Source organism: Paramormyrops kingsleyae, chromosome 13, assembly GCF_048594095.1.
Source record: "Paramormyrops kingsleyae isolate MSU_618 chromosome 13, PKINGS_0.4, whole genome shotgun sequence".
NCBI lineage: Eukaryota > Metazoa > Chordata > Actinopteri > Osteoglossiformes > Mormyridae > Paramormyrops > Paramormyrops kingsleyae.
The window spans coordinates 32059328-32086923 of record NC_132809.1 but is presented as its reverse complement, the minus strand read 5'-3'; the positions used below and the strand labels follow the sequence as shown (position 1 = coordinate 32086923).

At 45.8% G+C, this 27596-nt stretch overlaps 1 protein-coding gene across 3 annotated transcripts in view; it reads right to left on the bottom strand.

Moving 5' to 3' along the window:
- LOC111849651 (docking protein 4-like) overlaps positions 1 to 27596 on the bottom strand; it is a 56261-nt gene that overhangs the window by 23697 nt on the left and 4968 nt on the right. For 2 of the 3 annotated variants that reach the window (XM_023822722.2, XM_023822721.2), the window contains exon 2: positions 782 to 1032. In XM_023822722.2, coding sequence (XP_023678490.1) covers positions 782 to 847 — 66 coding nt within the window. In that variant the 5' untranslated portion in view covers positions 848 to 1032. Of the gene's footprint in view, positions 1 to 781; positions 1033 to 22650; positions 22944 to 27596 lie in introns of those variants that run through there. The other variant, XM_072698657.1, reaches the window with a different exon arrangement.

Genomic DNA, 27596 nt, shown 5'->3' with positions numbered 1-27596 from the left:
GTGCACGATGCACAGCAGGGCAGGTCCTGCTGACTGCACTGTCTCCGCCAAGCAGCTACTGGCAGGAGGAGGTGCACTGGGGGGGAGGTGCAGTGGGGGGGAGCGCGGGCTTAAAGGTCAAACTTATCTGCAGGTCAGTACAAGCAACAGCAGAGCAATCGACAGGAGGGAGAAATTGGGTTGGGGGGTGGGGCGCTGATGCTGCAAAAGACAACGAGATAATTGGACCCTCTGCTGATTAGCAAAAATTAACCTCTCCGTCTTTACCCGTTAAACACTAATCCGAGAAGAAGGAAGGGGTGAGATGGCTAATCAAGATTGTGGGCATCTGCTATATAGTAACAGTGCATAAATACTGCGAGGCAGCTTCCAACAGCAGCCAATTCCACTCTAGTATGAGGATACAGGCTAAATTGCACACAGAAGCTTAGCTTAGCATTGTTTAGCATCCTCCACTATGGCTGCACAGCTGCTCAGTCTTAGAGATGAGTGACCCGAACCCCAGAGACAGCTGCCCACAAGGACCTGAGATGGAGCTGCAGACCAGGCCGACGGTAAGCAGATGACGGGAGGCAGAGTAGCACTGTGGTGGGGGGTAACCCCCCCTTAAGCTCCCCCAAATCTGTTGCTCTTGGCAGAACTTGGAGGGATAAGCCGGGATTTCCCAAGGCCTGACGCGAGCAAATCCGCCAGTTCACAGCGTCACGCTGTCATCACCGACGCGCCCGTCACCGTCTCCTCTCCTCCTCACGCCGTCCGCGTCGCCGGCTGTGACACTCACCCCTAATTTCCTGCTGCGCATGCGTACATAGCCCTGCTTGACGATGTCGTTGAAGTTGGAGGCCATCTCTGCGAGAGCCGGTGGGGCCGGCCGGCAGGGAGGTCATCCAGTCCCTCTGTCCGATGCGAGGTCGTCCCAACCCGGCCCCTCCTGTCGCCGCGGGGGTCCTCGATTTTGCTTCTCTTCTCCTCAACCGCTTCCAGCCACCAAAACGTCTTCTACTCTCTCTCCATGGCTATACTTCAGGCTCTCTGGACGGGAGAAAAATGAAGAAATAAAACCATTATTCAAAAAGGAAGGCGGGAGAGAGCCTGATAAAACCCTCCCCAGGATATTTCACCACGCTATTTATTTTCCATACAGACAGCCTTAACCCTCCCTGGAAATGTTGCAAGGTCAGCTACTAGCATGCAGATTTCCCAGTTCGAGGACAGGGCTGGTCACTAATTGAGATATTCAGAACTCACTTCACGGGCAAAACAAGGCTTTCAGGGTTTCGCTGTAGCTCCAAAGCAGGGGTGTGGCTGTGGTTGGAGGGTAGACAATGCCCACCCAATGGACTGCACCCCCCACCCCCACTACAGTCGACAAATGCCCACCAGGCAACCCTGCAAGACCTCCGAAACAAACTGAGCACTGGTTCTCTCCCAACACACCCAACTGCCCACACCAGTTTGACATCCTGGTAACTCCACTGCTCCGAAGCAGCTTCAATGGGGACGCCGAGTTTGTGTGCGTCATAAACCAAGCAACGTACATTTGGGAACGTCGGTGATCAGCTAAGAGTAAGTAACCCACAAGCAGGCCGCCAAAATGGCGGGAGATTTCACAAGATTAGAACAGGAAGAAATGACCGTTATATACCCACCATACCGTTTTGAAAATCACCTTAATGCAAGAACAGGGCCCAAGACTGTAGCCCAATGACCTTCTGAACATTAGATTTTTCGTAAATCATTCTGACAGAAGCCTGAAATAATAGCCTGTCATACATGTCATATGAAGAACGTCAATGCTGAAATGAGACATCAGTACCTTGCATGACCTCTCCTTCCCAGGGAATCCATCATCGAGACATCAGCCTTGCTTCATAACACACATCGTTCTTAACACATCACACGCCTGTCCAATGTGTCACGCGTGTGAAAGTCAGCAGGTGGCCCAGGGTTACTCCACAACCGAAGATCTCCAGCTGCCCGACTTTCCCCTTGACCTGACCTGACCTGACCTGACCGCCTTAGCAAACCGTTTCCTGGTGGCCTTGCTCAACCTAAGTGACGTCAGAGAGGGAAACGAGTGCAGCCTCACCATTATGGGTCTCAATGACACAGACACATCACTGGAATGTTAATTATGGGTTTTCGGCCTCGTCACATGACCCACCCTGCAGCCAGAGCAGTGGAATGGCACAAAGCCTTCGCTTAGTTAGATTGCCACGCAGAGTGAGGCGAGAGTCTAGGACGTCTAAAAACAAATTGCTTTCGAGATGGAGAGGAGAGTGAGAGCGAAATGCACTTATCAACAGAGATCCTCTCATCCTTTCTGTTCGGGCCCCTGAAGGGAGAGGAGGAAAGTGATTGATGAGGTGAAGCAGGGGCACACAATGTGATATGCATACGGGCCCCAACCCAAACACAAAAAAACAGAAAAAGGAGAGAAGATTCCAGCTCAGAAGCCTTCAGATCCATCTATTCAGGAGCAGTTCCTGTGTTCCACCTGACCGTTTTATGATCAATAAGCATTAGATGTTGCCTTTCAAAGACAGTGAATGAATGATTCATTTACATGCTTCGCATTCAGTCGTAATCATTCGCGTAAATGGACATGGGGAAAAAACACCCATTCACCCTTGATATTCCACAACTGTCCCCTGTCTAATATCACAGAGCTTTGTTAAATATCTAAATGGAGGATTAAAGGATTGGGCCCAAGTGCAATTATCCACGTTTATCTGGTGTCGAGACATTCAAGGGAACTGAGAACAAGGTGCCAGAACATTAATAAACCAAGGTGGTTTACAAAAAAAAACCTTTTGAACCAAGGTTATTATTGTCAACAGAAAGGCATACAAACAGTGACCGTGCAAAAAGCGATTTATTATTAGTTAATACTGAACTAAAGCAAAGCTCGTGGTTAGACTGGGACCTATCCCAGAATGCACAGGGCATGAGTAGGCAGGATGCCTGGGATGGACAATATCGCAGTCCTTCAAAAGGTATGAGCACAGAACATGCAGGGTATTTCAGAGGCACTAATCTGCCTAAATCACAGGCTTTTGCACTGTGGGAGGTAACCAGAGAAGGAGAGGAAACCCATATGTGCAGACTGTACACAGGCGGAGTGTGGAGCAGGAGGCCAAAGCCACATCCCTGGAGATGTGAGGCCACAGTGTAGGCCACTGAAGCACTGCATCCAGAAGATGAACGCTTATCTATTAACCCAACTAAATCGTCGCATTTTAAAACAGGCACTACTGAAAACCTAAGCATGTTGTCTTGGCTTCAGAACAGCAGCATTTTGACAACAACGGCAATGCAAATTGCTGCAGTACGAAACTATTATTAAGCCACATCTACTGGCGTCGGGCTAAATGAGCAGAATTCTGTAAATTTAACAACCTACCTGTTAGCATGAGGTTAATTACACAGAAGAGTACATAAATAATACAGGAATTAAATAGAATTGAAATTAAAAGACTAGTTAAATCAATATTTAAAACGAAGAAACAAATAAAAACTATATTACAGTTAAAATATAAAAAATGTAAAATAACACAACCATATATAATGAGATTCCTGTAGGGAAGGGCCAGACCATGTCTGACACCTGGCCATGTGATTGGTTGATTAGATAATTGCATTAATGAGAAATTGAACAGGTGTTCCTAATAATCCTTTAGGTGAGTGTATAATGAGATTCCTGTAGGGAAGGTCCAGACCATGTCTGACACCTGGCCGTGTGGCTCAAACGTCAAAGTTCAATGGTTTGCCAGCATAACTAACCCATCAGAAATAGTTCCCCAGCCACAGTCAGAGAGTCTGCAAGTTCTCCTCTTACAAAAAGGCACATGGCCCCACGGGCTGCACCTTTCACAGAAAAGGGAGGGGGTAGTTCCTGTCCTCCTCCCACCATCCATTTTTTATCAGATATTCCCTCTAGATGCAACTGTCCTGTGCATCACATTTCCACACCAAATGGCTAAATGTAATATCTGTTTCCATTACAGCCAGTGATGCAGGGAAGCAGGGGAGTCTGAGTTTTCCGTGCACAGCATGTCTGGACAGCTATTACAGAGAAGAAGACAATGCAGAAGGGAAGAGCCACCCCCATCTGCGGCTAGGTGTGTGACTTAGAGGGTTAGCTTGCCATGCTTGTGGTCGGAAGGTCATTGGTTCAAAGCCCAGGGGCAGTGGAGTGATGTCACTGTTGGGCCCTTGAGCAAGGCCCTTAACCCCCCAATTGCTCAGTGGACTGACTGGCCCTGTTTTCTCAAAGAACGGATGTAGCTCTGGATAAAAGCATCTACTATATAAATAAAATGTGCCTGTCGGCCTGCAGAAAGTCCTGCATTTGATTGATCTCCCACAGTTAAGAGTCACATGCTCACGATCTCGCCGCACCTCCCTCTTTGCAGACCTGACTTAGTGTAAAAGGGTTTCACTAAAGCCAGTGCACAAGACTGTCTGAGGGACACGCTGTGCCAGTGGTGCCTCATCTCTGTCAGGAACATGTTGTGATGCCTGTGATGGCTGCAGTTTCTTGGTTGATAGACCAAAGCTGATTCTAGCCCATTTCTAACAGCCAGTGTCAAATGTCACCATCCACCTAACTGGCCTGCTTGAGGTGGATTTGAGGGCCAATATAAGTTCTAAGGTTTTTAAGACGGCGGCATAAAGGGACCATAATTCATACAGAGGGCCCAACCTTATCATTGGCCAATATTTGAGTCAGTGAGTGAGACGGGGACCAATCAACTGTCACCTGGGGCCCGTGTCTCTGTGGCCCCACCCCTGTATTTGCCCCGGGCGAGGCGAACGTCTCTCTGGTGGTCCCTAGCCTCCTAGGCCGCTATCTATACCTGTGGGTGATCCAACGCATGTTCAAATCCTGCCTGTGGGCCAATAACAAATGAAAGGCCCCATATCCAGGCTCCACGGGAATCAGCAGCACAGCAGGTGATCTCACAGAGAGCGGGAGCAAATTGGCCGACTCGGCATTGCCGGGTGCCTGGGAAATCGCACGTCAGGTGGGGTCCCCCGCCACCCCACCACGGCAGAGTGCAAGCCATCCACCCCCCCTCATTTCCAAGTGAAAAGAGGGAACTACAGGCGTGCGGTCGATCGTCAGTTTTAGGTCAATTTCATGAGTCACTTCACACTAATTCCCCAGGAGTGGGGGAGGGGGGGTGAAATCTAGGGGCTGATGTGAGCACAGCGGACACAGCAGTAGAGTGAGTCCATGTTCTTAACCTTGTGGGCGCAATTTTGGGAGAAATATCACAACATCCCCATAGGGACAGCATACCTTGAAAAATCAGACCTTATGAGGTCATCCACACAAGCTGAAATGTCTTTTTTTAAACACGGTCCACGCAAAAAATCTAAACTTCTTTTTTTTGCTTGGTACCTACTTTTAAATGTTTTCCAGTATTTTATTGAGGTTAGAGCTATGAATCATACATTGAATTCGAGTGAGAGTCAATGTGCCGCCCCAACAATGATAGCTACACTAGGTAGATGTCTGTGTGTGTGTCGGTGTTTATGGAGCGTTTGATTCTGGGCCGAATGACGTTTGAAAGACTTCACGATGACACAACATAAAAGCTACCATTTGTGCAAACTCCTCATATTTCCTATTTGTTCATAAATAAATAAAAAGTAGGGTCCTATTTCCCTCCAGATCTGCGCCTCATTTAGGGCACCTTCTGTGCTTCGAGCACAGCTTCACGCCCACAGAGTTTAAAAACCTTATTCTGAAAGCCATTAAACGAGACGGGAAGGCGGGAGGGGGGGGGGTGCAGCTGCTGGCTTCGGGGTAGGGCAGTGAACAGCTGGTGCACAGCCCGCTCACGAAAACGTGAAAGTGAAGACCAAACGACGCATACAGCTCACCAAGACGCGTCAGACTGGAGGAGGTGCTTACTCGCTGATCTGAATCTCAAGTAGGGGCACATTTTTGAACCAATAAAAATTACTTAAGCTGAATCACTTCAGCGATATATCCATCCGTATAAAATGGATTGACTACAGTTGCGTTGAAAAGGAATCTAATGAATACATCTTAAACTAAATCAGGTAAATAAGTGAAAAGGGGAGACAACGTGAATTAAGAAGAGTTATGTGGCTGAGATTTCTTTTTGACTCCGAGGGTTAATTTTCACTTTTTACGGAGGGCCTGTAGTGCACCGCTTCCGCTCTCGCATCTTGATGCAATTCTCAGAGCAAAATGAACAGCCCCCGTGTCTGTGCCCGTGCCGAATCCCACAAGGTCTCAGCAACCCCTGTGCCCCCTCCTTCACGCCTTCCTGGCAACGTGCACCAAAGCAAACCCCCCCCAACCCAATTAATCTTCAGATGCTGTAATAATTCTCCAGGGAGAATGGGAGCAAAGTGGGAGATCAACTGGAGAACACAGCTTCTCATCACTGGAGAACACAGCTTCTCATCACTGGAGAACACAGCTTCTCATCACTGGAGAACACAGCTTCTTATCACTTCCTCTCTCTCCTTCTGTTCCCTCAGTCCATGACCTGACAGAGCGCTGCTGTGGTGTTTGCTGGAAACGTGGATGATAATAATTATGATTAATGTCGAGGATGGCGGAGACGTTGCCGGTGATGATAAAGGCAGGGACAGGAGCAGATACGAGATGAGATTACTGGTGTTTACCACAGACTAGGAGATATGAGGCAGAGGGCATCTGAGGTACCAGTACTGAAAAGCCAATGCCAGATGTTACCTAGTAACAGTCGTAAGGCTTTTAGCAGGGTTTTTTTTTTAGTAGGGTTAATACGGCGTTAGCTGAGTAGATGTAGAGTTAGCAGGATGCTTATATTACAAGTACGGTGGCTACAGCATTAGCAGCATGGATGATGTACGGTAAATACAGTATTATAAGGGCAGATACAGAGATACCTGGCTGGATACATATGGGTTAATACGGCGTTAGCTGAGTAGATGTAGAGTTAGCAGGATGCTTATATTACAAGTACGGTGGCTACAGCATTAGCAGCATGGATGATGTACGGTAAATACAGTATTATAAGGGCAGATACAGAGATACCTGGCTGGATACATATGGGTTAATACGGCGTTAGCTGAGTAGATGTAGAGTTAGCAGGATGCTTATATTACAAGTACGGTGGCTACAGCATTAGCAGCATGGATGATGTACGGTAAATACAGTATTATAAGGACAGATACAGAGATACCTGGCTGGATACATATGGGTTAATACGGCGTTAGCTGAGTAGATGTAGAGTTAGCAGGATGCTTATATTACAAGTACGGTGGCTACAGCATTAGCAGCATGGATGATGTACGGTAAATACAGTATTATAAGGGCAGATACAGAGATACCTGGCTGGATACATATGGGTTAATACGGCGTTAGCTGAGTAGATGTAGAGTTAGCAGGATGCTTATATTACAAGTACGGTGGCTACAGCATTAGCAGTATGGATGATGTACGGTAAATACAGTATTATAAGGGCAGATACAGAAATACCTGGCTGGATACATATGGGTTAATACGGGGTTAGCTGAGTAGATGTAGAGTTAGCAGGATGAATTAAGCATTAGTAGGCAAGTAGATATAGATATAGAGTTAGAACTGACCCTGCATCTCTATAGACAGCAGTTTAAAGAAGGACCACTTAAGCAGTTCAGAGGTTAAGATATCAAGAATATCCCAAAAGTTACCAGCACCTTAATGGCTTCCAGATAATAATGTGGCCACAGTCTCCTACTAATTAAGTAATTATAAGTTAGAAGCCAACAGACCCATTGATTTGTCGTCTATTCCGGATTAGAAATGTTGATTCAAAATCAATGGGAAGATTGCATTTGGAATCGAAATTGTCTGCTGTGGAACTGGGGATTAAATCTGAAATCGACCTGTGTACCGAGGTAAACTGTGCTGAATAAAAGGACCATTAAACAAGAGAACAAAGGCAACCATGAGACAATGCAGAATGTTGAATTTAAACTTCAAATCAATGAATATATAACTTTTTTTTTACTCTAACGTATAGCGAAGCACTGGACAACAAAACATGATGCAGAACCGCAGCGAGACTTTTGATATCGAACCTGGATTTGTTTTCCTGAAGAGAAAAGGGCCTGGAACAAAAACTGTGCAGCTTGAAAGCCTTTCCCAAGGACAAGAGATGAATAGTATAAATCGAGCTCGGAGACACACACAGTCCTGCTTTTATTCTGTCATCAAACGTTTACCAGAGGAGATGCGTGGAAGGTTCCGGCAAATCACAAGCGCAAAAGGCCCTTTTAATTAAAAGCACGCCATTCACTCGCACCTCTGGTCAAGGACGTCACGTGGGCTTTCTCAAAGAGCCCCATTCATCTGGGGGCATTTGTCTCTCGAATTAGCACAAAGAGAGTTATCGGGAAAACAGACCGCGGCCGGGCCGATCAGCCAGAGCAGGGGTGGCAAGACGCGCCAATGAATGGAGAGAGAGCTCAAAGGACGAATACGCAGCGAATAAGGAAGGAGAGGGGAAGCAGAGAGAAACCAAAGTGGAGGAGCCATGAGCAGAAACCACCTGTACCCCTCAAAGAGAGAAAGACCTACTCAAGACGTGCTCTAAAATCACCTCAAGGCAACATTTCCACTAATAAATATTTAAATATCTGTGAAGAGGTGCTATTCTTTTGCCAAATGAAAACACAGAGCTACCAGCTATAGCCTGGAGGCCGAAGCATCCATTGATGCACATACTCATTCAAAAAACAATAATATAATTCTGGGTTAGCATCCTGTCCAGGGTGTAGCCCTACCTTGTGCCCTGTATTGCCTAGGGGAGACTGCAGGGCCTCATGTGACCGATATGCAATGTGACCGATTTTAAAATACTACAGTGTCACCAAGCATACAAGGCTAAATTGGCTAAATTGCTGAGCATTCTTGCTTAGGCTCGCATCCTGACCCTGTAGACCAAACCCCAGTGGTTATCTGTCTTGACCTGGCCATCCTTGGAAGAACTTCCACAAGCGGTCACGACACAGCAGTGGATTGAGATCTTCGTTACTGCCGATCCAATGAGGAGGCCCTACTTCCTCCGGCGTCGGCCAAATGCCCCAAAGCAGCAGAGCAGATCTATAGCCGTGCTGATTACAGGCAATGCTCTTTGTGATCCATGCATCAGGTCCAGCTGTGATGTACATCAGCCACTAAAGCCCTATTATACTCAGGCAGCCATAATAATTTTCCAGAACCAGACAGAAGAAAAAGAGTGAAACAAAAAATATGAAACGAAAAACTATTAAAAATACACAAGGTGCTTTGCATCAGACAAACTAGAAAATGTCCTTCATCTTTCTATCCATCCATCTTTCTATCCATCCATCCATCATTGTATCCATCTATCCATCCATCCTGCAACCATATTTCCTGAATATAGTGACATGGAGGGCTGGAACAGCAGAAAGTATAAGGAACACCCTGGGTGGGATTACCAGTACAGATGCTAAAAAAACACTGAAATACATGAGAACATACAATTTATTTTACTTTAATATAGTTTTAAGAAGGGAACTCAGCCATGCAGCATCACGTAGTGAGTGATGTTGATGCTGATTGGCCGCAGCGTGACCTTCGCCGGCACTCAGCAGTGACCTTGCCGATTTGCTGATGAGGAAGATCAAACTGAGAAACTCCATAAGACGAGGTGATGAAGAGGAGGTGCTGGGTAATGAGTGTGGCCACAAGCACACTCACTCTGGTTCTTGTTCACGCTCCCAGTCTTTGCAGTGTTTTGTATTTATTTGCTACTGTTGTCCGCCAGAAGCAATCTAGTAGGGACATCACTGTATGTGCACATGACTATAGAAGAACCCTCAACTTTTACCTTGGTACCTATAAGATTGAGGCTCCTTTGATCCCGGTAAACACGCCCAGAGCTGCGCAGCCAGACCTGCCCTCAATCTCAGCCCTTCCATGCCGCAAGCCTCTTCTGCTTTTGTGTACCTGTTTCTCCCCATACTAACATGAGTATTTGGTCTTTACCACCCCCCCCCCCCCACTCCTTTGTTAAACCCATCCATCCTCCCTTTCCCAAAGTTGCCAGTCTTTCCTTGAACTGAACTTGCTCATTCGGACTGCTGAAATACTACAATGAAATATATTAGTCAGTTTAACAAGTTTAAAACAAAACAAGAGGGGATATCTACTACCATAGCGGAGAAAATTAAAGTTCTACAGGTATGTCCTTCAGAAATGTTCTACAGCAGGGGTGTCAAACTGCAGTCCTGGGAGGCCGGAGCCCTGTGTAGCTTAGTTCTTTCCCTGTTCCATTACAAATGATTCAGCTCAAGAGCTGTGTGGCAATTAGCACAAGGAGGTACAAGGAATGGAATCTGGCGTGGTAAATGAAGGGAAACCCAAAAATCTGCAGGGCTCTGGTCCCCCAGGACTGGAGTTTGTTCTACTGGTAACTGTCATATGGAAACGCCTTGTAAATGTTGGACCGCATATTATGAGTGTAAATAAAAGACATATTAGAAATGTTATAATTATAAATTGTGAATGTATACAAGGGTTCCACATAGGTGTGGTTTATGTATTAATTAAGCATTCCATCGTCTCATCATGCATGTATAAAAATGTTGGGCAGGATTATTACCTTCACTACCCTGATTGTTGGGGCAGGTTAGGACACCTTAGTGTGACAAAAGCTGCTCACCCTGCTACCATTAATGAGGCGCGTGCGTGAGATGGGGAAGGAGAGATTCTGCATGGATTGTTTCGGTATGCAAGGCAAAGGAGATGCATCTGGGAATGAGGTGGACTGCAAATATTAACAAGCAGTTTCATTGTCACAGAAGAGACAATTTCACAAGCGGGTATACTGAACGTCTTAAAATGAACTTCTGAGAGTGTTGTAAAGAACAGTATACTGAGATATGTATCTTTGTGGCAGTTAATACCAATAAGTAAGAAAAGTCCATATGGTGAACATGTTCTAGTTTGTGGTGAAGTGTATTTCCCAGCTTCTGTGAGGTACAGCGGTCGGTAAATGTCATTACCTACTACATTCTGAAAAATTGTGTTGATCCTACGATGAAGTATCTCCATCCCGGTGGAACTGGAACCTTCAAGAACGATAATGTGCCACGGAATGGTTTGATGAACATGAAATAGATGCAAACCATATGTCATGGCTGCCCCACGTATCAGCCCCATTGATCACTTATGGGAAATTGTAGAGCCAGACCCAACAGTTTCAACCACCGCCGACGACAGAGTTTCACATCACAAGCTACCCTGCAGAGTTTGGGATGTGTTTGGATTCTATTCCAAGGCACAGTGATGCTGTTCAGGCGCCTTGTGGTGGCCCAGAACCCCATCAAGGCACTTTATGTTGACATCTCCCATATTTTAGCAGCTACTTGCACGTTTCCAAAAGGAAGCAACCTGTGAGGATATCAATCCATCAATGTATCATGGTCCTATTTTAAGTTTTGTATATTTATAACCAGAACACATGAAAACGTCCTGTGCTGATGCAAAAAATGACAGACGCTACAGAAAATAAAACACAAACACAGCAAGTTATGTTTAAATATAGTACACAGACATCCAGCTACGGAGCAGTCAGACAGCCTCAGTGGAACAGGCAGTAGCAAAACGTTTTAAGCCTTCATTAAAATAAGGCTCACCTCAGATCCCTGAAGATCCATTGGCAAGATAATTTAGCTCCTCAGACAAACCACACTTACAGTATTCCAGTGGAAGCATTTTGGCCTGCGCCTCATGAATGAGGACCAGGGAGTCTTTATGCGATAATGTGTATATTGGCCATGTACTGGTCCACTAGGAACGCAGATTTGACTACTGCAGGTCTCTGGTTACTCTGAAGTGTGTAAGTCACCTTGGGCCATTTTCCACTGTACCAGGTACCATACTTTTGGCACTTAGTGAAAGTTACAATCACAATATCACATCACAATGCAAAGCGGGGTATTTTGTACTAAATTTGAAAAATGGCTGTAGTATATTATGGGGCTAGATGATGTGTGATAATAATGTGCTATGCACATGCAATTCTTACATCGCAAGTAAACCAGATAAAGGTCAGGCTTTTTCAAATCAGTACGGACATTGTAGCACAGCGAGTTTCAGTTTTGCTAAAATGTTTTTACTCTGTCATAGAGAAACAATGTTATCCCTTTTATAGATTATCTAATATATGTTTAAAAATCAGTTTAACGTTTACCTCCGCTGCTTTTGCATGAGTGCTGCGTGTTTCTCCCATTTCCCATCATTTTCATTCTTGCTGTTTAAATTACTCTGAGATGTGTTTATGAGAAATTTATGAACCTTTTTGATTTATAAATACCTCAATATTTTTTACAACAAAATCACACTGCTATATTTACAACAGAATCACATTGCGTACATTTACAACACATCGCAAGAGTGCTGTCCTAGTATATTAAACACAACCTAGTATATTAAACAAAATATTTTTTTTATTTCTTGTCATGCCTTCTGGATCTTTTTGGCGTATCTGTTCTTCTGGCCAGATCGCAATTCATTTATTTTTTTTACTTCGTTTATCATTGTTTTTTGTTTGTATCTTTTTCCAATATTGTGGTTGTCCTGTGTTTAGAGACGACTATTCGCATAAGCAAATGAGAAAGAAAGCATTTCAAGTCTCACGCCAAAGTACTGAAGTACCAAAAGAGTACCCCAGCTGGTTTGGCACTTTTGGTACTGGTAGCCGTCCAGAAATCAATGGAGAAGAGTAAGTACCAAAAGTACCATATCAGAAGTGCGGCACTTGGTGCGGTGAGAACAGGCCGTTACAGGTTCTGCCCAGATTAACACAGCATTGATGTGGACAGAAAAGCAGATGATTAAAAGTGGATAAAAATATATTCATTATTATTACTATTATTATTATTAGTAGTAGTAGTACTAGTAGTAGTAGTAGTAGAGTTAACAAAAACAACAACAACAAATAAAAAAACAACAATTGTTTTTTTTTCTGAACGTATTGAATTTTATGTTAGATCTGAGACAGTGGAATGCAGCTCTTGGGCCCTACAGGTCAGCGCTCAGCTGCGTATGACCCCAGTGCCCTTGCAGGGTGAGAATGGCGGCTTTAGACGGAATCCTGCAGGAACACCCACAGACGGCAGCTCGCAGCCGAACGCCCCAGGATGCAGGCGACTCCAGACATCATGTCTCCAAGGCGCTCCCAGCCGATACACCCAGATAATGGAGAATGCTGGCACGCACACCGACCCGATGCATGCAGATAGCAAAGCGCACACACACACACACGCACACGTAGGGTAAACATATCCTTATGGGGACCGCTCATTCATTTCACTGGGAAAAATGCTAATGCTAACTAGGACAACCTTAACCCCTACCCTGCCCTAACCATAACCAAAAGTAACCTAACAAAATACAAGAGTTTTTGCATTTTTAGTTTTTTCATAGCAGTCACTGATTTTCATAAAATAGTTTTCGCTTATGGGGACCAGGAAACCGGTCCCCATAAGGGAAAAAAAACGGATATTTATCACATTATGGGGACATTATGTCCCCATAAGGATAGGTAAACCCGCTCGCACATACACACACACACACACACACACACACACACACGCAAACACATAAAACTCTCAGGCTCTCCCAACAGTCCGAGGGGGAAGATCCAAGCACTGACCCTCTCAAACACACTCTCACAGCGTGAAATGTGTTTATAACCTCGTGACGACTTTCACAGTTTTCCATTTCCTCCTGTGCTACCGCACCCGCTCGCCCTTGCACTTTCACATCGAGCAGATCAGCCACCCCCCCCCCCCTTGTGAAAATATCTAAACGCGTCATTACTGTCAGAAGCATGTGGAAAGAGCGGCCGGCTACAGCAGATATGCCAAGACCAGGTGTGACTTCCATCAGAGCCTGCCAGCAGCTGGGACCTCCACAAACACCAGTCCTGTTTGATTTGACTGAAGCATGCGGCGTCATAATAATTACAGCCCTGTGTGCCTTCATAAGGAGGCACTGTCACAACAACAGCAGCGTGCTCATTTTAAGCGAATCCGCAGTTCACGTACGCTAATATTGCGATAAATTAAGCACTAATGCCATCAGTATGCCATCAGTGTGCATAACCTGTGACATTGCACATCCAATGCAAAGGGTCAGTTTTCTTAATATTCAAAATTTTCCAGCAAAACCACAGATCAGGGGTGTATAAAGGCATGGCCACAGGACTACTGGCCCCAGGTGAAAGCTGATTGGCCCCCTGGAGTGCCCGCTCCCCTGTCATTCACTAATTCCAAACCTGTCATTGGCTAGTGATAAGTCATGAATTATGACCTGCTTCTTATGCCCCTGGAACTGTGTGCTCACGCCTTTAAGGTTAAGGGTCACCCTCCTGCCCCCGGCTCTGGGTGTGTTTGCTTGTCCTCCCTGAATTCACAGAGGCTCCCTCCAGGGTTTCTGCATTCCTCCTCCAAAACCATGCAGATAGACACACCAGTGTCTCTAAATTACCCATCGTGTGCAAGGAATGTGTGTCCAGCCATGCACCTGCACCCGAGTCTGGGTGTTCCCTGTCTCGAGTTCTGTGCATCCTGGGATAAGCTCCCAGTCCACCGTGGCCCCTGTACTGAATAAGTGGGAGTGAAAGATAGATGAATGGCTTTAAGTTAGAGTTGTAGGTATAGTCAATCAGTGTCCTACTTTCCATCAAGCCACCTACAAATAACTCCTATTCTAACAAACCGTCATCAATCAGGAGGCCGAAATGAAACCCAACTGGACATGCACAACCCCTTCACGGTAACAGAAAAGTCGTCCATTACCAGCCACGCAGGGGTGCATTGTGAGTCCTCAACCCCTGTGGTTACTCCTATGAGACAAGGTCAGGAGCCCAGCCCCAAGTCCCGCCTGAATGCATTGTCTGCGCATGGTCATGATGCCCCAAGCCCTCTCTCTGCCACCCCGAGAAAGAATGATGCCTTCGAGGGACCCTTTAAAGCGGCCCATGACTCCCTAAGGGCCGCAGCATCACCTGCCTCCCTGCCCAGATAAGTTGGTCTGTGCAGAGATGCTGGAGGACGGGGAATGGCTCTGAAGAGGCCGATCATCAGCATGTCGCTCAGAGACACATTTATAAAGATGAGGATGGCAGCAAGGCCATGGGGGGGGGGGGGCATTTTAATGAAAGCCCTCACTTGGTGGCACCCCCGCCGGCTTGTAGCAGCAGGGGCAGTTGTCAGGGCGATGGCCCCATCGCTCACAGGCATGGGTAATGCCCCCCCCAGGAGGTTCAGGCGTGACCCACTAAATAAACCTCTGGGTCTGTGGTAGCAGATGGGAGGAAGGACAGGAGTTATGGGCCTGGGGGGTGATTAATGAAAGCTGCGGTGTCACTTGATCTAACAGCTCACCGCGGGTTGCCCCGTTTGGACCCCCCCCACCCCTCCCCGGGTCCCCAGCTCACACGTCTCTGGTTGCTTTACATCACCCCCCGACATGAAAACGCATACATAAAGAAGCCCACGGCATGGCTACACAGCGGGGGGCCCTGGTGCTTGTGGGCCCCCACGCTCTTAACAGCGTTTACCAAAGCCCAAAACGACAGAGGGAAGTGAAAACAGGCATTGAGGCGTCCATGGATGTGCTGGGGTCCGAAGGCAGCCATTCATCTTATGTTCAGCTTCTTCACTTCCTGACAGGATGCAGAGCCCACATACAAATATCATATATATTAATGAGGGCAATTCCATGCAAAGGTCGGTTTGATGTCATATCCATGATAAAATGCTGTGCATTTCTAACCAGTAATTTAATATATGAATTTTGAGGATTTGCCTATATTCAACTCAAGAGGTATGCAAATTGACTCAATGATACTAAGCTATTCCCTGCCGTGAGGCATTCTGTTTGCCAATATGAGTCTAAATGTCACATCCATAATGCTGGAATTGCCCAAATATAGCCCAAAAAATGCATTGCCCTTTCTGTATATATGCAGGTTTTATCTGGCCTTGCATAATCAAGCTTTAAACGAAGCTTTCTGTGTGACTGCGTGTGTAACCGTTGCTGTTCAGCCTGTATGCCACGCCATTCTGTCTGCTTCCCAGGAACCCACTCTGATCCGCACTGAAAATATTTACTGACAATGGGTGGATGGATTTGCCCGTCAGATTTTTGAACCTTCTGTAAAATTGGAATTCGTCAACATATGACACATGATATATGGGGCCCCTATTGGTCACTTTGTTCCCCCATGTTCAGTGTGTGACCTGTCCATGAGAAAACAGCAGACAGCATATCTCTGAAGCAACGACTAATTCCTGAACAGAGCCCAGGTCTCCGGACATAAAGCCTGTGTACCACGAGTGCAACTGGAGGAGTTCATCATGGCTGCCAGCCCCTAGCTCGCTCTATCAGCCCCCTGGCATCCAGCCCCCACCCCACACCCCCTGTAGCCTCTTTACTGAGTCTCCAAACGCCACAACCTCCATAACTGCCCCCAAACACGATTCGCGTGTAAACATTAACACTCGTCCGACAGAGCCAGGCTCTTTCATCTACTTCACATCACGCTACATCTAAAGAATAAGCATATTCAGAATTTTATTCATCGCATCCCTCATGGCAAGCAGACACAAATACAATTTAGTGTTGTGAGCCCAAGGCATCCTTAAGACATTTTAGTTATTTTTTTGAATACACATCACCTTCATGTGTTTCTGGCAAACAGAACAGAGGCGATCTGCGGCAGCTTTTATTACCGTCCACAAAGCCATATTCCAGGCACTTATCCAGTGTGGGATTTTTCGGAATGGGGGGGCTGAGTGCAGCCTGGATGGGATGCTGGTCTCTCACACTCACTCATGGGGGCAGTGGTGGCTTGATGGTTAGGGAAGCACACTTGTAATTGAAAGATTGCAGGTCCGAATCCCCGACCAGCAAGGCACCACTGAGGTACCCTGAGCAAGGTTCCGCCCCCAACCCTGCTCCCCGGGCGCTGAATTAGCTGCCCCCTGCTATGTCGCATATGGGTTAAATGCAGAGGACACATTCCGTTGTTGTGCACTGTGTGCTGTGGTGTGTCAACAATGACAATTAATCACTAAATTCTAATTCTTCACTATGGACAGTTCTGGAAACACATATTCATCATGTCTTCAGACCAGAGAAGGAAATCGGAATATCCAGAGGAAACCCCACGACCTTGCATGCACAGAACAGAGGTGAGGCGTGATCCCCGGGGGGCCTGAGGTGATGGTGCCCCCCACTGAGCCACTGTACTGCCCCTTCCGCTTGTCCTAACGATCGATACATTTATCACAATTGGGGTTTCCAAAAAAGACACATGCACTCTGCAAAAAAAACATAGTATATAAAAATGAAGGAATGCACATTTCCACATGTGCCTTGCAGGAGCATCTAACATCTAAAGCAGCTTGAGGTAACCAGAGGAACACATCCAGGGGATGATGGCACGCCTGCCACTCCCAGGTCTGCACCCAAATCGAAGTTCTGCTGATTCAGAGCAGAACAGCGAAATGTCTCCGGAAGACGACCACCCCCGTGAGCAACTGAGCATGCATAGCAACCACGCTGGCCAGCTTCTTAAGAAAAACAGGCTTATGTCCAGTCAGACCCTGGTGTGATAAATGCCAAGGAAAAGCTAGAAGGCGTACGTTTCGGGTCCTGCTGCACTGACGCCCTTGATTCAAAGGCTGCAAGGTTACTGGGTCGACATGGAAGCTAATCATTTGAAGAGATGCTCATACAATAATAATAATAATAATGACATATTTAATGTATACAGTGTTTTCAGAAACCAAAGACTCTAACAATAGGTGAGAATACACAGCAAGGCAGTAATAAACATGGGAAAATAAACAGACTCTACCCAATAAAACAAAGTATACTGCGCGTGGTAAGCAATGCAGTAATAAAGAAAAACAAGTATTACATGGCAAATTCATGGCTGTACAAATGGAAGAGACAATGTAGCATCATGATAGTAAGTGACAGAATAAACAGATGATGTGGACGGAGAAAGTGGGATATATGATGCTAGCAGAGCATGTCCTGGTCACTAATAGGACTTCTGCTTTCGTATTAGAAGCCAGAGGTCGGGTGTGGATGGTTATTGATGGGTTCTTGACACTTGGAAGTATAGCGCCCCCATCTGGTACAAGTGGAGTGCAGCCTGCAGTAGTACCAAGCTACCAGAGAGGTTGCCGAGGAAAAGACACCTGCTGTCTTTGATGCCTTTGGCCATAACGGATGTTTGAATTTACCTGATGTTTTTATTCCCTGGCTTTTATAATTAGAAATGTAACTAGAGCAATTCAGGCTAACCATGTTGCTCAAGGGTACTGATGACTGGCATTTGAGTCAGCAACCTTGGCGTTACAGTCTGTGTCCTTAACTGTTACACTGCCAGCTGCCTGCTCATAGCCCAGCACCATCGACTGTAATATATACAGCATTACAGAGTTGTAGCCCTCCTCAGTATCCATGAGTTGAAAGACTAGCATGTGCAGATAAACGGAAGGAGGAACCAGAGAATGTAATGAAGCCAGATTAAGATCTACCAGCGAGGTGCAGTTGGAAGACGTGTTCAAACCCATTCCTAATCGTGGCGGGCTAAATGCTTCTCAGAGGCATGCACGATAAAATATACGCAGACAAAAAGAGCCAAAGTCAGACACTTTTCACTCTGACGGTCAACCAGATTAGAGGCATAAAACCAACACCAGGGCTGCGATGAGCACTACCTAATGAGCGAGTCTGTCATACTTCCCAACACCAGGGCTGCGATGAGCTCTACCTAATGAGCGAGTCTGTCATACTTCCCAACACCAGGGCTGCGATGAGCACTACCTAATGAGCGAGTCTGTCATACTTCCCAACACCAGGGCTGCGATGAGCTCTACCTAATGAGCGAGTCTGTCATACTTCCCAACACCAGGGCTGCGATGAGCTCTACCTAATGAGCGAGTCTGTCATACTTCCCAACACCAGGGCTGCGATGAGCTCTACCTAATGAGCGAGTCTGTCATACTTCCCAACACCAGGGCTGCGATGAGCTCTACCTAATGAGCGAGTCTGTCATATTTCCCAACACCAGGGCTGCGATGAGCTCTACCTAATGAGCGAGTCTGTCATACTTTCCTATGAATTTCCTCTCCTGACACATTTATCAGGCATATTAGCTGTGCACGTCTCTGTTTCTCATAAAAATATATACAGACGTCTGGAGGGTTTTCACCCTGTGGCCCCTCGGGGAGCGATAACTGAATGGCACCAGCCATAAACCAGAATTACTGTCTGCCGGAGATGAGAAACTGTTTTTTTTTTCACGCACCTTCAGGAGCCAGTCAGGAGAACATGATACCCCTTAATTACAGAGAAGCTCCTTTGTTAGTCGGGTTCCACCAAGTCTGGTTTGTCAACCTACAGTCCTGTCGTGGAGGCAGAAAGCGTCCTCCCCAAACCGTGACTGGCAGAGGATTCAGTGCACCATGGCAGTAAAACGAAATTAAAGCGAAAATTAAACTAAAGGCACTGTTAGAGAACAGACAGCGGTGGTGCCATAGCAACACAGTACTCTTAATTTTTTTAGCTACCTTCAAACAGGCCAATTGACTGAATGCCGCAAAGACTTAATTTAACAAGTCGAAAAAGAATAGCATAGACCTCCGTCAGATGGGTGGAAATGCTGCAGAAGTCAAAGCACTAGATGAGGACAAAGGAAGTTCGCTCCGTTGCACCATCCCGCTCATTCTGAAAATGTCTGGCTGTTAAAAGCCAAACATAACAGGAGAGGAAGGTGGGAGTCACACAGCCTGCCGCCTGCCGCCTGACGCCTCCTGCACAAGGTGCCACAACACTTACAGTTAATTTAATGCTTTGGCTCAGTGTCTTTACTGATATTCATTTATTCCTCTGGGTTTATTTTTTTACTTATGGGGCATTTTTGCATGCATTTTAGACTTGTTAGCTATGGGGTCATGCCTCACTGCCGAACTGCAAGCACTCCAAGCTGTATTACACAGAATATCAGTATAACAGGCATCCTTCCATCCAATCATCTTCCAATCATCTTTTCTGGTCAGACTTGTGGGGACGTATCACAGACCAGGGGCTTTGGTAATAGGGGGGATAGGGGGGACGCGTCCCCCCAATATCAGCAGACCCCCCCCCCCCCCTTCCCAAACAAACAAACAAACAAACAAATCCATCCATCCATTTTCTGAAACCACTTAATCCCAACTGTGGTTGTGGGGGGGACCGGAGCCTATCCCGGGAACAACGGGCACAGGCGGGAACCAACCCTGGGCAGTCGCCAACACACTGCAGGATGCACTCACTCACACAACCACAGGGCCAATTTAGACTCACCGATCAACCTATCCTGCACACTTTTGGGCCGTGGGAGGAAACCAGAGCCCCTGGCGAAAACCCACACGAACACGGGGAGAGCGTGCAAACTCCACACAGAAAGGACCCGAGACCGAACCCAGGACAAATAAGAGCATGTTCCTCATTTTTTATTATGAATCAGCGTGATACGGAAGTCAATGTGCAGTGCCTGCAGAAGGCGAGGACAAAACATATACCTAAAAAATGTTTATTTAAATGTTTTTCTTGCATTACATCCTTTCACGATGTGACTATTGCATGTGTACCCACTGCGAAGTTACAATACTCATCGAACCCCAACCCCCCCAATTCAGTCAAACTCCTTCCAAGGCCACTGTCAGACACCAATATAACGTACAGCATACTAACCACACAAGCAAATTACAAATCAGGTATACAATATGTAGGCTAATAGCTTTTTAAGTATATAGGTATAGATAGGTATATAAGTAGACTTTAGCTTAGATCTATGCATAATTTACCTAAATGACCAAACTCAATTATGTATAAATTAACTTAAGCAGCTACACTACATACCTATGTAGCTACATGAATACAGATTATTTCATATTATAAAGTGTATCAGGTAACAGACCCATGTTAATGGACAGTAGTTAGGAAGAAAATGCTGAGACTGATGTCAGTTTGATGTTCTTAGTTTGTGCTATTAAAACGAATCCACAAAATAAGGTAATACGGGGATACGACGCTCAGCGTGTAGTCCCCAATTGCAGTGTTGTCATGGTGTAGTACTCCCCGATCGCAGTGTTGTCATGGTATAGTCCCCGATCGCAGTGTTGTCATGGTGTACTCCCCGATCGCAGTGTTGTCATGGTGTAGTCCCCGATCGCAGTGTTGTCATGGTGTAGTCCCCGATCGCAGTGCTGTCATGGTGTAGTCCCCGATCGCAGTGTTGTCATGGTGTAGTACTCCCTGATCGCAGTGCTGTAATTGTGTAGTCCCCCGATCGCAGTGTTGTCATGGTGTAGTCCCCGATTGCAGTGCTGTCATGGTGTAGTCCCCGATCGCAGTGTTGTCATGGTGTAGTCCCCGATCGCAGTGTTGTCATGGTGTAGTCCCCGATCGCAGTGCTGTCATGGTGTAGTCCCCGATCGCAGTGTTGTCATGGTGTAGTACTCCCCGATCGCAGTGCTGTCATGGTGTAGTCCCCGATCGCAGTGTTGTCATGGTGTAGTACTCCCCGATCGCAGTGCTGTCATGGTGTAGTCCCCGATCGCAGTGTTGTCATGGTGTAGTCCCCGATCGCAGTGCTGTCATGGTGTAGTCCCCCGATCGCAGTGCTGTCATGGTGTAGTCCCCGATCGCATTGCTGTCATGGTGTAGTCCCCGATCGCAGAGCTGTCATGGTGTAGTCCCCAATCGCAGTGCTGTCATGGTGTAGTCCCCGATCGCAGAGCTGTCATGGTGTAGTCCCTGATCGCAGAGCTGTCATGGTGTAGTCCCCAATCGCAGAGCTGTCATGGTGTAGTACTCCACAATCGCAGTGCTGTAATGGTGTACTCCCCAATCGCAGTGCTGTAATGGTGTAGTCCCCGATCGCAGTGCTGTCGTGGTGTAGTCCCCGATCGCAGAGCTGTCGTGGTGTAGTCCCCGATCGCAGAGCTGTCGTGGTGTAGTCCCCGATCGCAGTGCTGTCATGGTGTAGTCCCCGATCGCAGAGCTGTCCTGGTGTAGTCCCCGATCGCAGTGTTGTCATGGTGTAGTACTCCACAATCGCAGTGCTGTAATGGTGTACTCCCCAATCGCAGTGGTGTAATGGTGTAGTCCCCGATCGCAATGCTGTCATGGTGTTGTCCCCAATCGCAATGCTGTCATGGTGTAGTCCCTGATCGCAGTGCTGTCATGGTGTAGTCCCCGATCGCAGTGCTGTCATGGTGTAGTCCCCGATCGCAGTGCTGTCATGGTGTAGTCCCCGATCGCAGTGTTGTTATGGTCTCGCAGAATCTCGCTGCCAGCTATGTCCCGTAAAAATGAGGATGTCTGTCTTGTACTTTGTGAGCCCGTATTCCCTGATGAGACAGAGGACTGGCATGGGAGACCCATAATGGAAGCCGTGGATGATGGCGAGCCGCTTTTGGCAGCAGGGGGGCCTTGACGTTTAACCTTGTTATAGGGTACAAACACAGGCTCTGCAGGGATCCCATGACCAATCAGCACCGTAACTGCCCCCCCCCCCACCCCACCCCACCCCGTACCTGAGAGGGCGCCGCTGCGACTGCTTGCTCGCCACAAATTACGATGCATGTCGGAAACAACTTTGATATTTAAGATGTAATCCAAGGCATTTCATAACACATGGGGGACACCCCTTCATCTGTGCCCAGGTATCTCAACCATCATGCTTTACTCTGCAGCAACAGGAAACAGGAAGAGGTGCCCATTGTAAGGGGCTGTAAGGGGAAACAGGGTTTAAGAGCAGAAGGCAGAACGTTCAAAATTCTAGGTGAACCTCCCTGGAATGCTATGGAAGCATCCTTCAAGAATCAGGACAGTCCAGCATTCCTAAAAAACCAAAGAATACATCAGGTATTTCATGAGGTTTTTCCTGATTACTTAATCACTTGTAAAATTTTACGTATGCCAAACACATACGAAGGATCCAGTTTTAAGGAGATGTGGGAACGATATGGAGAGAATATTTAAGTGTCCAAACTTCTGCTCTTTATAACTTTCTGGAAAAAATAGCCTCAGAAAGCACAAAGACAACTTACAAAACAAAAAGAATTAAACATGTGAATATTTTTAATCCCCAGTACCATGAAAAAGAAACAGAAAAAATAAGAAACCAAAACAGCTGCAATCACATCAGCATATGATGGTGAGAAGAATGAAACCTTCATTCATACTGCATGGTTTTTATCGGATATTCCTGTGACATCCCCTTCACTTGCTGGCGAATCACAAGAAAAGCCATTTGTTGCCATATGTGTAGCTTCCAAACATGAAGGGACAACATTAGAGGAAGTCATACCTGGGTCTCAGACTAGTGAATTATGCAGGCAGAAAGTCTCCACATAGCACAGCCAAGAAAATATGCATTGGTTTGGTTCATGGCATTTTTCCTAGAAGCCAAAACAATGAATTCCACTCTCGGCTGGTGTCTGTGTGAAACCATCTAACGGCCACAGGAATGTGGGTATTACACTAAATAAAGGGATGCAACCTTGTAGAAAAACAGGAGAAAGAAAATCACTAGAAAACAACAGTTAAAACGTTGAAAACCTTCCTTTAGCAGCAAGCATCAGAAGGTCATCTACTTAAAAAAATCATCATCTTCAAGCTCACAGAGCTGCTGTCGCATCTGTCACTTTGACATGATTCTAGAAGGCAACTAAATAGGGAAAAGCTATTAAAATTGTCATCCGGCTTATTTTTGTACACACTAACACTTTCAACACACAAACGGAGGAGAGACGTGCAGCTTGAAGCTCGAGCCTTGAGAATCCTCACAATACACTTGCTTCTCTATTTTTCTACAGAATATATTTATGCTCTTATCAGCTCTCTGGAGAATCGCATCAATGCTTTATTTGCAGAATTTGCCACAAAAAAGTTAATACTTTGTCATATGCGAGCACACTTCTCATGTACAATGGTACTGACTGAGGCACATGCAGAAATTGTACAGATTCATAATGATATAATGTTTGTCATTATATAATGGATAAATATCCACTACATAAGACAATTTAATGTGAGATCTCAGCAGGCCGCATTAGGACCACCTCACCTCAAAATCCAAAACACGCATACAGACAATGACTTACACAGGTCCATAACTAGCACTGAACTGAAGAAAACAGTGCAAGCAACAAAAAAATGCAGACTTTCACTGAATATGGGATTCCCCTCAGATTTGTTAATGTGTGTGACGGCCAGTTTCGTGGATACCAGAGAGCATTATTAACAAAAGAATGACAATATACAAATGGCTTTGGTGATCACCTTTAGAGTTCTTCAAGGAACATTTCACTGGTTTAATAAATGCCTGTTTTCAGTTCCAGAAGCCATTAATAACGTGTGTGTGGAAGCATGTGGAAGTTACAGTATTTACATAAGAGTAGAGAAGCATACACATTAATCATCCTAATTTATTAACATATATGTACTTATTAACATATTTTTCTAGAAGTTTCTGAGAGGTTGGAAGAAGGGATGAAAGAGATGAGTCATATGGTCGGCACGGATTTTGTATGAAAACAATCAATATTAATTATGATTTCCTGGAGATGAGCAGATTCGCAGCAGCACAGACAATTGCAAATTATTTTGGAGCTCAGTCTCAGTCTTGTGGCTCACTGGGACCAAATCACTGGGAAAGATGCTCTTAGTCACGGGCAACTCGATGCAGCTACGGGTCCACGTCTGCTTCAAAGCCAACCACTCAGCTGTAACAGCAACAGACAGACCAAGGCAGAAAGGGGGCAAGAGAGGGAAACGTAGCAGAGACAAAAAAGCGAAGGGTTCAGAAACAGCCACATCACCTGGACCTCAGGCCCCCGCTGTCAGCAAGGGACAGCAGAGGAGGCGCAGTGCCGTGAAGAGAGGAAGCAGATGCCAAAAACGATTACCACAGGACTGATTCCTGTCTCTTCCAGTAAACATATAAACACCCTTCCAATGTTAGGATAGCTCAGTCAGTCGACTGTCAGCTTTTTAATGTCAGGGTCCCGGGTTCATCTATGTGTTACTACAAACCTGACTTTACTGTGTCGCAAGAAAAAGTCACATGCTTCCAGCAGCTGGTACAGTTGTAGTTAAAGGCTTTTAACACGCAGCCCCCCTGCCCACCCAGGTGATGATTACACCATCATAGAATACAGTAGAGGGCCTTCTGACAACTGCAATAGCCCAGGGGCCTCTGACCATTTTAATGCACCTCTGTGCATGACCCAAAGGGATGCTAGTTTGCTATTCCAACAAGAAACCGTTTTCTGTGGTGTCTGTCTAGCGGGGTATTTCAACAAAAGTGCTCCAGTAAAATATAAATGGATCGGAAATGTAGGTCACGTTGGAGAAAGAGTCGGCAACTAAATGTCAACATAAACTGTAAGACAATGCGAAACCCGGGAAGTGTCGTGAACGGAAATGCATCGTTAGCTGAATTTAGGTCTTCTCACTAACCAAAGTCAAATGTGATACTTCAGGGGGTTGTGTTTAATGGATTAATGGAGTAGTTCGATACTGCGGTAAGATGTGGCTTCATATTCACACTCCACAGTATTTATTGTGCAAAAACATCGAATCATATCTGAAATTGTTTTCAAAGGAGCAGAGTCTTATTTAATGTGAACGTGCATTCTGACATCACTGTTAAAACACTGTGTGTTCATCAAATTTGCACAAGTCCCTGTTGTTAATCTTTAGGTAAGTGTGTTTTTAGACACACATGCATAAACAAATTTGCACATCATGTAGGAGGATAAGGCAGAATTAAAGTATCACACGTGCAAACAAAACAGCTCACTAGTCAGGATGGTAGGGACAGCCGATTATTATCACCATGCATGCCTTGTCTGTGCAACATCGGATATACCTGGAAATATAGTGAGCAAAAAATTAGGATGAAAGCATGCACACATGTGCATGTACATGCACTGACACACATACACATATGCATTTGCATGTAGACACATGTACATACACATATGCATGCGCATATACATATATACACACACACCTGCATGCATGCGCATGCACATATACATACATACACACACACACCTGCATGCATGCGCATGCGCATGCACATATACATTTGCATGCACGTGCACAAGCACACAGACACAGACCCCAAAAGTCTCACCAAGCAAGGATCTATGAAAAGAAGCAGGCTGGGCCAGAGGTATAGAGGTATGGTTTTGTAGGATCTGGTACAAGTAATGAATCATTTTAGTAGCAGGTACTGGTATCAGTTACCACTGCCTCATCTCACTGAAAATACACTGAATCACTTCAGTGATTATTCAGCCAATTATTTAAGCCCATAAGAGGATGGATTTGGTAGCTGCTCTAGCCTACACTATGCCACAATTGTGGGAAAAAATGTTGTTTCTGAACTAAAAATGAACTATTTTGAGATTAAAAATTAGTATTGTATAGAATTTTGACTGTGCCAAAAGGTCACTTGCATCACAAGTTGTGACCAGACTGAACAGCGGGAACTTGGGTGTGAGGAATGAACACACACACAGATACACACACACACACAGACACAGACACACACACACATATGTTTGTAATTATATCTTTGTGGGGACTATCCATTTATTTCTATAGGGAAAACTCTAATCACATCATGACGACCTTAACCCCTACCCAGCCCTAACCTTAACCATAAGTAACCAAACAAAATATGAGACTTTTGTCATTTTTACTTTTTTGATTGCATTCACAGGTCTTCGTGGGGACTTGAAAAATGGTCCCCACAGCATCAAAAAAAGAAGTTTTTATTACATCATGGGGGACAAGTAATATAACCCTAATCCACACACATACAATACGATCTTACTAGTTTGCAGCTTCTTCCTGTGAACAGGCATCAGAGTCTGAATAGGTGTAGAAGGGATACTGAATATTTTTCCAGAGCAATTCAGATTTAAGATCCTTCTGGTGGCTGTAGGTCCTCCTAGGACCTAGCTGGCTAACTTTGGGTACACAAGTCGCCTTTGAGTAGCCCTCTACCAGCCGTCAACGGCAGTATGACCAAACCCCTTTACAGGTCTCCTCCCTCATGCCAAAGTGCAGTGTGACCTTTATAAATAATGCCACCACATCAGAGTACCATAGAGCAGGCCATGTGGGGCCCACTTAGTGCCAAGGCTACCAGTCTGCTCGATGCCTCTGTGCCCATCTGAGATGCAGGTAGGTCACCGGTCACCTCACCTTCTGCAGGCAGATGACAAACTCAGCTCGAAAACCACTGACACCAGCACACAGAATTCATAGTGTAGGATGTGCTTACGTGTAGGAAATGTATATTACAAGTTCTACATTATACCACATACGAAGGCCTTCATTTAATGTGTATATATACAGGTATGTGTGAGCATGCAAGTGCTGCGAGTGGAACCAGAAGGTGAGAGAGAATCCAGGTCCAAGGGAGTCTTTTGTAAACAATTACCAGATGAAGAAGGCTATG